The sequence below is a fragment of the Argiope bruennichi genome, chromosome 4 (assembly GCF_947563725.1).
Source record: "Argiope bruennichi chromosome 4, qqArgBrue1.1, whole genome shotgun sequence".
NCBI classification, from domain to species: Eukaryota; Metazoa; Arthropoda; class Arachnida; order Araneae; family Araneidae; genus Argiope; species Argiope bruennichi.
Genome location: NC_079154.1, coordinates 40,704,882 through 40,719,246, shown reverse-complemented (window position 1 = coordinate 40,719,246; position 14,365 = coordinate 40,704,882). Strand labels below are relative to the sequence as shown.

Here is a 14,365-nt window from a genome sequence, read left to right as displayed (position 1 = left end):
TTAATATATATCCCTAATAAAATAGAAGAATGATAATTTATTAATTAGTCTCTAATTAATGAAAACTAAAATTCATCAGGAATATGCTGTTTAAAATCATGTTATAAACCTAAAGTTCTACAAAACAGCGTATTAAAAATAATTAACAGGTAGATTTACATCCAGTTTCTGAAGCGAAATAGCATTTTTCTTCGACGTTTGCAATCCATATTTCTTCTTGCGCCCAACCTAATGGGTGAGTAGAACCCCTCCCCCCACCTCCTCCTAAAGCAGGAAGAAAGTTCCACCACCGAATCTTGGTGGAATAGAAATTCTTCTCGTAAATGTATTTTCCTGGAGGAGTTGGTAAAATGTTAAGCATTCAGAAGCATTAGTCATGCTGAGAAAGATGGATTGTGCTTACCTAGCAATCCCAGCCTGAAGTTAATAGTGACAACGATTACATTTCCGAAACTTGCTAGGACGCTACCGTCGTACGCGTTCCCAGAATTCCAGTCGTAAGATTCCCCGTGGATGAACACCATCACAGGGAGCTTGGGGTGGTCTTCTTTTCCAACTGAAAGAGTCAAAAGAAATCGTTATTCAAAGATATTAATGTTGAAAAATAACAGAAGTATTTTATTTTTTTATATATATCATTCTTTTACAGAGTCTTTGTCATTATTGCTGTGAATTAAATATCGAAAGATATCTGATAATTCCGGTTTCATCAAAAATGTAATAAATATATATACTAAAAACGATTATAAATACATTAATTATAACAAATTGCAGAATATCAGTTTAAAATTTTTCGTATAATGTGCAGTATTGGAATATAATATATTTTTATAGTCGTTGATTTGTTTAACATCTATAACTTTACTTAATACAACTTTAACTATGGGCTTTTAAAATAGAAAATAATTTAATGTAATTCTTAAGGAAAAATAAATAAAAGTCTTCAAGTCATAATTAAATGCTTTCAAAATTTAATTCCATTATTTATTATCACCAGCCATCATGGTAAAGTGAGAATTCCAAACGTCGAGCTAACGCTTCTAGCTAAAATTTTCATTATTTTACATATTATTTTGATAACAGAAATTTATAATTGCATACAATATTTCAATAAATCCATTTGTTCTTTATTTATGTTGAGTCTTATTGTTTTCCGCCGAAAGTAGCAAAAGTTCTATTTCAAATTCAAAACAAATAAAAAAATTTCAGATCCATGTATATTCGCGCATTTTAAATAAAAAAAAACATATTTGATCATATGCATTTTATGAAGTAAAACTTGAAAGTTTTGTCCACAATCAGAAACTACGCATTCGATAGCTACTGACATTAAAAAAAATTCTACACATGAAAAAACATGAGCTAATAATAACTGCGGTGCTTTATTTTGATTAATTTTTATTTCGTAAAATTGAATCCAACTGTGTAGCATAGAATTATCTTCTGCATTCAAAATGTTAAAAAAAAAATAAGTAAGTAAAATGTTCTCTAGTCGGTAAAATGCGAATAAAAATTTTCAGTTGAATAGCAAGGTGAAATCCTTTCTCAAAATTCTCAACTTCAACAATAGTGAAAAGCATTTACTCTCATATAATAAAAGATTTCTCTATTATTGATCAAACGTATTCAAAATATGACCCTTTACTATCGAATAAAACAAATGTTTTAAATCTGTAAAAACAAATGTAAATCCAAACACTTCACAGATTTATTAATTTCCATTCTTCACGAAACCAATGTAATGGATTATTTAAGTCATTTTATAATATCCAACCATCCATACTATATAATAGTGCACCTTTTCAAAAGGCTAAAGGAACAATACTGAGATAGTATAGTATAATGATAGAATATGATCGTGGAATTGTTTAACAGAAAGAGCTATATCCGAATAGAATTTCAAGGTTTGCATTGTTATTTAATAAATCTTAAAATCCATTGTACATATTAACTTTGCTTGGCATTTCCTATTTCATTTCAAGGTTTCGCTTTCCGCGGAAACAACAAAGCATATAATGCGTATAAAGCATAATTTAAAGCTTTTAGTTGTTCCGTAGTCACGTACTGCATAACGGTTGTGCCATTCCGAGGAATATGTGTTTGGGAAATGACAGTAATTATGTGCCTCACTCGAGGCTAACTGTTGGCAGTTGAAGGCACATCTCATTAAATTTACTCGGTTATGTTCCTCTGAATCAGACAAAGGTTATTTAATTAAATGAATTTACAGATTTTAAACTCTTCTGATGATGATATCTCGTGATATTTAGTTGGAATTAATGTGATGCTGATTGATTTTGGAGACTTGTTAGGAATGTTAATGATTTATTTTTCAAACAAAATTCAGAATTTTACCACTCAACCTCTGAATTTCATTACATTTTTTTCAAAGTTCAATAATTTTTCACTGGGCTTATATTAGTTAAATATAAATATTTCAATAAATGTTTTTAAAGATTTTGGAAACATCATAAGGATCAGGTTTAGTGACATTGAATTGCGAATGATATCATACTGATTAGCTTTACAAATTTGCTATGACAACTGAATAAATATTTGAAAAAAAGATTCAGAACTGCAGGTACTGCTTCAAATGCATTTTAGAAACTTGTTGAGAATATTATTAATTTATTTTGTAAAAAAAAAAAAAAAAAAAAATACCGTTTAATCTCAGAATTTCTTTATATATATGTTCTGTATTTTTTTTAATTTAATAATTTTCGAAAGAGTTTGTTTTATAATATATTAATTATACATAATTATTTCAATAAATGATTTTAAAGATAATAAAACATCATAAGGCTCATATTTAGTGACATTGAACTGTGAATAATACGAGGCTGATTAGTTTTACAGATTTGTTATGACAATTTAATAAATACGTGCCAAAATATTCAGTGCTGTGCTGTTTTAAACGCACTCATATTCTTTTTTTAAGAATGAATTCATTTCCAATTTAATCTACATTCCATTAACCTATACATTAATCAACGATTAAATGATGTTAATCACGCTTCCAGAGTTATATATTTATTGTATTTAAAATAAAATATTTTCTCAATGCAATAAATAATATATCATATTATTATTTTAGTTAATTTAGTTAATGAGATTTGAATTCAATAAATGTTTCATAAGAATGTTTTTTCTAACTAATTATTAAATTTATTTGCAAATTAATAGCATATTATTGAAATATTTTGTTCTTACATTGTAAATGAATCCTCAATCGTATTAAAATCGTAATGATACACAAGTTGCTTAAATTAAAATGAATCAATAATTTATAAAATTAAAACATTTATTTTAAATTTGAGATTTGAACAATGGATATATGAATATCTGCATTCACCAGATACTCTAAAGAATATTTTTTTTATTTTCTTTTCCATATAGAATTGAGATATTAAACATAAATTTTATTTTATCAATTTATCACTTAATATTTTTTTTGTGTGTGTGTTTTAGAATAAAATAAAATTCTTGTTGAATGTCATTGAAAAATCATGCCAGTGAAATCTGGAATCGATGTTGTAGCAATTTTCTTTATTTTTGATCCCTTTAAATAAGAATAAATGTGTCAATGTAAAATCTATTTCAGTTAATCAATGATGACTAACATATAATAAATTTTAAGATCTTATGTTAAAATACTATTTGCTCTTCATTTAATATAAATGAATGATATAAATAAAATCTCTATTTTATATGAAGGAATTATATGAATGAAATCTCCATTTAATATGAATGAATGATATGAATGAAATCTTCATTTCATATGAATGAATGATATGAATGAAATCTCAGTTAAATATAAATGTCTCAATTTAAATACTTAAAAACAAAGAACAAGTGAAACTGATGAATGTACGAAATACGAAAACTTAGCTAAAATAATTACGATTTCAATATACTAAATCATTAACGATGTCAGAAAAATTATTTAAGAAGTAAAATTAAAAACGTTTAACAAGGGAAAATAAGAAAACTATAAATATGCAAAAATCTGTTATTTATAGTATTTATATCTCAGTTGTAATTTATACCTATCACAAAAATGTTACAGATTCATGTATATATCTTTAAAATATAATAATACATCTAAAAGGATAAGTTAACATCTTTAAACAAACAGGTAAAATTTTGCTGCTCTCTAATTTATTAAATATCGATCATTTTAATCATGTCTTCATTATAAGGCTCTTTTATCTAGTTTTGAGTATTTAATTAGCAAATCAAATCACGAAGTAATCAGTTCTCAGTAAATGATAATTGTTTGCTTAAATATTGATATTTTAATTCAGTGATTAATCTAATTATTTAAATATTGAAAGGAAAGTTTCAGCTTATATTGAAAGAGATAGAATTAAGAATAACAAGTTATTTTCAAAAATATTCATGAAATCTAATGCGATTTCTCGGAACAGCAGAGATTTGTATTAATTGTAACAGAAACCAAAATTCCGTGAATATTTTCTCCTAATAATTACAATTACAAATATTTCGTTTGAAAACCTCTGCAAGTTGTTTCAAATACTTAACCTTTTGAGTTTCACTGATCAACACTGGTAATGTGATAATTTGATTTAATTCAATATAATTAATTTAATTCGTTTAGAAATTATATTGACAACGCATTAAAATTTGTGAAAAATGAGGGGGAAAAAAACTGTAAGAAAAAAAAATAGATTAAATATGATTTGTATTTTTTTACTGGATTTACGCATTGAAGTATTGAGGTAATATATATATATGAAATATAATAATATATATATATATATATATATATATATTAAAACCACTGTTTGATGAGTTGTGTAATAATATTGCATAGTAATCTGAAATGTTAAGTTAACCTTTTAAAGGACCATTTTTTTCTAATCATATTATGTTAAAATATTTTTAGGCTTGAAATTAGAATAAGAAAGGGGATTCATTTAGCTTATTAGATAAATTTAATTTGATTAATTAATTAATTTGGTTAATTAATAATTAAGTATCAAATCAAGACACATCATTTTGTGTAAAATAAAGAACTAAAGCATATAAGTTTCTGTCTTTCTAAAAACATTTGTCAGAACTTATACCAACCTATATAAATTCATACAAAGATTGATAAATTTTGTGGGAAGCATACTTCCCACGGCCCTAGAAAGGATTAAGATGAAAATAAATGTTCATTAAGTTTGAGTTAAGTTCAAAACGTTTGAGAAGATTTATTCAATTTGAAATTCATTTGATGGTTTATAAAATTTTAGATAATTTGGTGAGCGTATAAATAATCTTAATACATATCAAGAGGATTGCCAATGAAATATTTAATCTTTACTAATCTTCCGCTGTATTAATATTTTTACATTTTGCCTCATCTGGAATTTATGCATTAAAGGTTTAGTTAAAAACCATCTTTATTTTTTGTATTAATTATCATGAAACATTCATTTCACTGCCCATGCTGCATCAGTGGTTGTAGCATTTCACAGTAAATTGATTAGCTATTTTTAAAAGAAAAATGACCAAAACATTTCATTTTTTTTCTTAAAATTATATTTCAGATTATGTTAAAATCTAGCCATATTCATTTATAAATAGATATTAAATGATTTGTCTATCCATTGATTTCTTAGAAAATGGGCATGCAATCCTTTTGATTTACTAAATAAGAAATTCTAAATTAAGTTCTAGACAAATATTAAAAAAAAAATAATATTTCATTCGTAATTAATTTTAAATTGAATATTTACTTCAGATATACGTGAACTAGATTTTCGATTTGGTGAAGTTTTCTCTCCAAAATTATTATGATTTGCTTTAAAATTATTTCCCGAATTGATCCACAAAATTTAAAAGCTTTAACTAACTCTCTCACTGATATTAATATTAAAAAATATTACTAAAAATATTGATTAGCAGCAATATTTGCAAATAATTACATTTCATAAAATGTTGCTGTGTCTATGGCATAATAACATATTTCATGTTAATTTAATAGATAAGTCATCTTCTACACTTATTTAATCATGAGACAGATTTCTGTAACTAAAATGATAGAAAACAAATAATTTGGTATGACTCCTTATTTTATTTGCTTAAAACGTCTTGTAAAATTTTATTGATCTGGTTATATAAACATGAATGTGAAAGAAGTACATATTGACTTGATGTATTAAGTTGGTGAGTATGGAAATATTTAAGTACTTACATATTGACAATGAAATCCATTAGTAGCTAAGACATGCATTCTCACATTTTCCACGGTATTGATTTTTAAGTACAGTTTTCAAAATTTGAGATCCTTTTTTTTTCTCTCAATAAGAAACTGTTCAAACATAGAGCTTATAAGGAAAGTTTATCGTATCGTACAATTGGTCTTTAGGAACAAAAGAAAATAATGCTTTAGAAAGAATGGAGAATGCGAGTGCTTGTTTTAATACTAGCATTCAGGCAACGAAATCTGTAATCTGAAACTACTTTTTCAATTTTGTTTGCTTTCAAATTATCTCCCTAGATAAGAAATAATTTGCAAATAAAAATCTTTTGCCCGTAACCGCAAATATTAATGACCATTTTTTACTTATGTTTAATGAAATTTATTGATTGCTCTCCTATAATTTGGTGGGATACAATAATAAACAGCGAAACAACAGTCATAAATTGCAAAATTAGATTGTACAATGTATTGGTAGAACAATTTTCTGCAGAATAATAGCAAAGGAATTCTAAACACTCCAATTGGGAATTAGAATTGTATAATCCCTTTTTGGACAAATTACTCGTAATCAATAGGTATAATTATTTGAGAAATAAAACCTAAATTATATGTTTATACTTATACTCACGAATGAATTGATAACAATTATTTAAATATAAATAAAAATAAATCTAATTTTTCCAGAAATTTTTTATATATTTTTCTAAAAATAATATTATATGAATCTAACAAATATTCAAGTAAGAAATGCCAGGAAACTCGAATCTGAGCTTAAACAAATATCCTGAAAAATCCAGACAGGCACGAATACAATAATATTACTGAAAAAAGAAACATATAAAGAAATTTTCAGCTTTTGTTTCGTTTTAGAATCTATTCAAAACCCTTTCCGGCCACTTTACTCTTTCTTTCCAAATATGCCCCATTTCCGCAACGTCTCAACAAAGGTAGATTCCTAACGGCTGTGCCTCTTCAGAATAAAAGAAAAGGATATACATACATAGATATATCTATATGCAACCGGAACAATCTAAACGAAAATACTTATCTATACGCAATAAAAAAAGAAAGAATCTTCCTTCTGGCATTGACTCAAAAAATGATGCCACGGTTGAACGGGTGTCACACATTTTAGGATGATGTTGATGATGATGGCGACTATCATCAGGAGCCATCAAATTCCTTTTCTTTAATACCTGACCTTGAAGTTAAACGCATCTCTGACTGAGAGGGAAAAAAAACGAAAATGCTTTTATTTTTCGGAAAATATTGGATTTCTGTAAGTGCTATTTCTTTTCATTTTTTTGAATATTTATTTTATTTGTGATGTAAAATATTCTTTATTTGATGACAACCCATGGAATAGATTATAGAAGAAATTTTATGGTTTTATTAACATTTGCATTAAAAAATATAAAATTACCGGAAATATATACATGTCCTAGCAAAATTACAAATTTCTGGCTTTACTTAGTTAAAGAGCAGAATCATATACATAGTAAGAATTTACTGACTTGGTCTACATAACGCAAACATTAACGTATTCGGAATCCTTATATTTGTTACCTTTCGTACCCCCCAGCAAGCAATTATTTCTTATATGTTGATGCTTATTACAACAAATTAATCAATATCTAAAATTATTATGTTTTAGAAATTGTCAGAATATTTTATTTAATACCTGCAGAATACTAAATGTAATTACTGATAACATTGTTTAAGTTTTGTTAAAGCTATATATTCTACATAATAACTCATTTCTATAATTAAGTAGTTAATTTTGTTAATAATTTCACAAAAAACTGTTTTGTCAGGAAATTTCGTATTTCCTCTTTAATTAATATCTAGTACAATTTTTTAGATAATCAACAGATAAAATGGATGGTATCAAAGATGAAAATATTGATTAATCTTTAATGCATCGATATATTTAATTTACAGATTACTGAATGTCTATTTTACCATCGAATACATATTGCATTAGAAGAGCATTTTTATTTCTGCAAATTAGTTACTTTTCAGGTGGCAACATTTTGCCATTATTATTCAATTAGCATGGGAATATAATTTGATTGCATCATGTAAATGGATTAACTTAGTTATTTCATGCAGTACATTATATATCATAGATAAATTCATTTTTAATGTTGGGAAACAAGAATTAATATCCTAACTGCCAGTATCAAAAAGAATAAAACATTTAGGCACTATATTATAAGTAAAAATGGAATATGATTTAGGTATAATATAAAAGGTTTATAAATATTAAAAATCCGAATTTTTAAATTGTTTATTTGCACTAAATAATATTATACTTGATTTGTAAGTATAATATTATTAAGTCCAACCGAGTCTCCCTACCGATGCTTTGATAAGAGCCCGGATATTCATTTTAATCGTAAAACATAGAACGATAAGCCTCATTCTTATTAGCAGATATATTATATTATTTTTGAACAGTTATTTTGTTACAATTAAATGCAATTAAACTGATTATTTGCATTGCCAACTTTAATATTCGATTTATATTCCTTCAAAGAAATTTGCAAATGGATGCCAACAATTTTATTTTTGCGTTAAGAATTGTAATACTTTCAGTTGTCATAATGTTTGATTTCGAAATGAAATTGATTCAAAATTAGTCCAATCTATCTTTAATATTCATTTATTATTTCTCCATCCCTTTATTTTCTGATACATTACATCTGAAACCATTAGTGGTAAATTTCAAAGGAGACTGGGAAATGTTGAAGAACGAAATTTAGTAATTTTACTTTCTCACACAAATCTTGAATAATAAACAAGAATGCTAATATCTAATCCGCCTGGCTAATTTCCTATCCCATCCCACACACAAAATGTAGATTTTTAAAACTATTGTTAACTATTACTTACAAAACTGATCATGCCTACAATTATTTTATATAGTAGTTTGGGTTAGTCTTATTGTGTTGAAAATGGTCAATTTTATTTCAGATAAAGAAAACGAAATTTCCATATAAAACTGTGTTGAGAGTGAAATGAATGCATTACCATATGCTAGATATCCGCTGACTTTGAAATTACGTTTCAGCTTGATTTCTCTAAATGTAGTCAATAGACACTTATTTAATTCTTAACTGAGATATAGACTTTACTTCTAAGATTTTATATCTTCTGGTTTTAATTTAAGACATGTGTGTTCTCTACCGTTTTGTTCTAAAGTACGGCTTTCGGTAAATTGATAAAATGTTTGCATTTTTATCTTCATTCTCTTTATTTTAACGGACCTGTTTAACAAATGGATAAAGATTAATAATATTACCTGATCTATTAGCAACCAGAATTGTAAACATCTTTTATCTGGTGAATTCGTAAAAATAAGATTAACGGAATGGTGCTGCACTTTCGTTGTGCTCACGTTTCAATAACGGATCAGAAAATTTCAAGAAGCGTCGTTCGGTTCTGAGAATTTGTCATTTAAATTAGCCTTTCACCTTTAATTTCATTTCTATTTATTTAATTAAATAAATAACGATGCATTCTAATGGTTTAACAATTGTTTGGTGGTAGATTGTCGACTAATTGAATTTTCGGAATACGATGAAATTTAATTAATTGCATAAATTCTAAATATCAGCACGAGTTCACTTAAAGATATAAGTGTAATTCATGCTTAATACGTTATGATGTGAGAATCGTTTCCCACGGGCTATATTGTTTCAGAATTTCAGGTATATTTGGATGTGGATATCTCCAATAAGCATATTAAAAGACACAACGTTTTTTTTTTTTTTTTTTTTTTTTTTTTTTTTTTTTTTAAATAACGGAGATCACAATAGTAATGGAACGATTATACTTATCGAATATTTATAAGAAATGAAGAATCAGAAGACAAATTAATTGAAATGTCGAATTACATCATTAATTGCTTAAAATGCCGAAATAAAAGTGTTATTAATTCTTTACGAGTGCTTCCAAAAATGCATAATGATCAAAAATATTATGTAAAATAAACCAATTTGGACTACAATAAATCCGTAGAAAGGGGGTTAAAGAAGTTTAATTCTATAAATCAAAAAATAGCACAAACATATTTAAGAAAGTATATAAGCTCTGATGTAATGAAAATATTTGAATACATAATGAATTAAAAAAAATGCATGCAATGAAACGAATTAATGACTGGGTTATACTACACTCGTTTGATTAAACTCTGAGGAATATGCAAATAATACAGGAAGACAAAAATTAAATTATACTACAGTTAAAAGAATTTTAAACATGCATTATTTAATAGATTTTACCAAGTTTAGGGTTTGAAAGAAATTCTAGAACATTTTATTATTTGAATTTAGGTTAACTTAATGGATTATATGCATAATCAGTCTCATGTCTGATATTTTTATAATTCAATATCAATGAGTCAATGTGTAATTTTAAATGTTTTGCACATATTTTTATTCCTCCGGTTTACTGGCGTTGAAACGGTTCTAATTTCAAAGAAATCCATCAGCTGTGCATTCAATACCCCAGCTCGTTATTCTTAAAGAATTAATCTGGTTGTTAGCGTAGAAATATAATAATTTATTCAAGCTATTTTATTTATAGTTTCAAATCATTTTATTATTGAAATTTTAATATTATTATTTTTCTTTTATTAATAAATACTGATGAAAGAGAGAAAAAAATAGCTCAAAACTTGAAAGTTCCAGAAACGAACTATGGACTTTTGCAGTTATTATATGTTAAAAATACTATCTACTTTAAAGGGTTAAAATTAATCTCGCAAAAAATGAATTCCAATTTGGAATTAATTAAATTTTTCTATGTCTATTGGAAATTCCCTTGTTTCAAAATTGATGGAATGCTTGCTTAAAATTATATGCCTTATAAAAAACTCATTAAATGCTCATTAATGCTCATTGAGGCTTAAAATCAAACGCCTTATAAAATTGCTTATTAAATTATTTTGAATCATTTTGAACACGAGAATTGAAAGAAAAAATGCCTTACTCAGTTATGATTATATTATTTTATAATGGTTCAAAATTGTAATGATAGTCTCCACTACCATTTAGTTCTATACTTAATCATGCCAAATTATTCTTACTAATTTTATTTAGTGTTAATTTTCCAGCTTCAATTAGGTGAAGTTATGTTGATGCTCCAAACCTGACCAGAAATAAAACCCGGCAATGTACTCAAATAATTCCAATTGTTATTGTCCAGAATTGTTAAAATTAATATGCATAGATATAAATCCTGTTGAGGCATTCAAAGAAAAGAAGGCAAATAAAAAAGAAATGTATTTTATCTGATATCAAAATACATTTCTTTTTTCATCTGCCTGATTACTTTTTTTATTCATCTTTTGCACTACTACACCCTAATTTCTACATTTAAAAACTATATACATATTGCAATCATTATTTATACAAACACAATCTTTTTTAAACATTCCACAATTTTTGAAGGAGTGTTACGGAAGATAAGATAATTTGTCAAAGCCTCTTCAAACTGGGAATAAATATGACATTTTAACTCTTCAATTTTTAAAAATTCTCCCTACTTCTATTGGATATTTTGTAGTGCAAGTAAACGTTTTCTCTTATTTAGCAACTACAAAAGTATTAAATTTAAAATAATCAAGTAAATAACATATTTTATGAGTTTAACAGCAGCGACTTGAAAGATCGGATTTGGTTTTTACATTTGCTGATGTGTAACTGATGCCGAAACTCTGTAATTCCTCACTCTTCGAAGATCTTAAAATATAGTAAATTAATTCTTGATAACATAGTCAATTGTTTTCAAGGAAACAAGAAAATTAATCCCTAACTATATGAGATATTCAGAAACACGAAGCGAGATAGATAGAGGTAACTGAGTATCACAACTTACTTAAAATCAGGTATATTATATTAGAAAGAAAGGAAGTCGAATTGTAATTGAAAAAATAAACACTCTTTACACTACTTTAAACAATAAAATCAATAAAGAGAATACTATTCCTTATTATTTTAGAAGACTGAACTCTGATTGCATTGGACGTGATCTAAAATTCAATCTCACATGCCAAACAATTTCTAGCTCGAAATTTCTAAAAGAGAGTGTTTTTAAGAGTAAATAAATAACGTATTTACTTAGATGGTTTATTTCTTCTGCGCCATATGCGCTTTTTCCCTTGCGATACGTTAATTTAATTTGGAACAAAATTCCTGTTTTAAGCTCAGCGTTGTAAGCTGCCAGCGGAATAATAAAAATAACAGAAAATAAAATGGAACAGCCGTAGAACATACCACTTGCCTTTCTAACTTTGCTACTGAATTCAATTTTATTCATAAAGAAAAAAAAGGCTAAGACGAGGAATTTTGTTTTCCATTCTTACGTCAGTAATTCTGTTGAATTAATTTCAATTGAATTAACTCAGGGATCTGATTTCAGACAGCAAAGGAAAATGGTCACTACATTTGTTCATTTCTTTTTCAGATCTTTCGTTTCTTAATAATGGTATTCTTTTCAGACAAATGAATAATACTGTAGTTCAATATGTTGAATTGAATGCTGATAAATTTTAATTTTAAAATTCCAAATAAATGTTTTAAAGTTTAATGAAATTAAACAAAATTTATATAATAAGACATGATTTAATAATCGAATTCTGTAAATAATTTGTTAGAAAAATAGCTATAAAGACGTGGTAATATTTTAAAACATAATAGGAAAGTAAATCCATCAATGTCTTATTAATATGTATACAATTTATTTTCAAAGCATTTCTTGAAATTCTTTTTAAGATAAATAATAGTTTCAAGTGGAAACTTGGAAATAGACTGCTTAGACATAGACAATTGGTCAATAGTGAAATAAATTCATTGTCTATATGCAAGGAACTGACTTACTAATTTGTTTAACAAATTACAGTATGTCTTCTTTCTGATTTAATGTATTTAAAGCATTACATAACAGTCATAAACGCCATCCAGATTCCTCTCTTTCGATTCCTTCAAAGTTTTCAGGGGATCCTCTATTTTTCTGAATTAGGAGATAAATAATTAATTTAACTCCTAATTTTCTGAATTAGGAGTTAAATAACCGTCATAATGGAAGTTCAGTAACAGTCACGATTCAATAACCGTTATGAAGCAAGTACAATTGCGGTCATGATGCAAGTTAAATAACCGTCCTGATGCAAATTAAGTAATCTTCCTGGTGCAAGAAGAATGTTGAATAAAGATTTGATCCTAATGTCTATCACCTTCGGATATCCAATGGAATGAATGCCTAGTTATTGGTATGAAGATAAATTGACCAACCACTGGATTGGGGCCACTGATTCTTAAATCTGAGATGCACAATTCGATTATGTTCGAAGCTACGTCGGACACCTATTTGCAATGTTTTAATGTTCAACCTAACAAAAATGTAGTTTTGCTTTTCCTACAAATGTATACAAATGCTTGAAACATACAATTTGCCGAATATTTGTAGTCTTAAAAAATTGTAATCTTGTTTTCAGATAAAAGTGGTTTATAAGAATACTTAATGAATTTTTGATATATAAAATATTGTATACTAATTCAAAACGATTTGTATGATGAACTATAATAAACTCTGAATATATTATTGAATATAATCCTAACTGCAATGATATTTATGCATTTTTACAAGTAAAATTATTTGTGCATGATATTTAAAAAAAGTTAATTTTGAAAATAGCTGTAATTACTTATTTATCAGAAGCCGTTGATTCTAGAATTTAATTCATATCGAGGAATAGATTTAGGTGAATTAGAATATTAACTATTTGTATTTTCTTGTGGCTGGAATAAAACATTCTGATAAAAAATTAAAGAATAGCAAATACATTAATTTATGCATATAGGATATATTTTCTAATATATATGTTCCACAAAAATTTAATTATATAAAATTTAAAAAAAAAACATATACTCATTAAAATATTGTCAAAGAATTTCAAAATATAGGTACACATGTTATTTCGTGGTTTTTAAAAATGTTTTCTACAAATTATGTTTATTTAACATAATTTGTAGTGAAAACAACACTGATGAAATATGGAAATATTTATTTTAAATTTCATTGCACAACTGACAATAACTGTTGCAAATTTTGAATAAAATATTTTTTTTTAACAATTATAATAGTTAA

General features: G+C 26.3%; 1 protein-coding gene across 2 annotated transcripts in view; it reads right to left on the bottom strand.

Annotated features, from left to right (window-relative positions):
* The window catches only part of LOC129965886 (neuroligin-4, X-linked-like), a 218,892-nt gene that overhangs the window by 107,495 nt on the left and 97,032 nt on the right, over positions 1 to 14,365 (bottom strand). For both annotated transcript variants that reach the window (XM_056080146.1, XM_056080145.1), the window contains exon 2: positions 404 to 556. In XM_056080146.1, the coding sequence (XP_055936121.1) occupies positions 404 to 556 (153 nt within the window). The remainder of the gene's footprint in view (positions 1 to 403; positions 557 to 14,365) is intronic.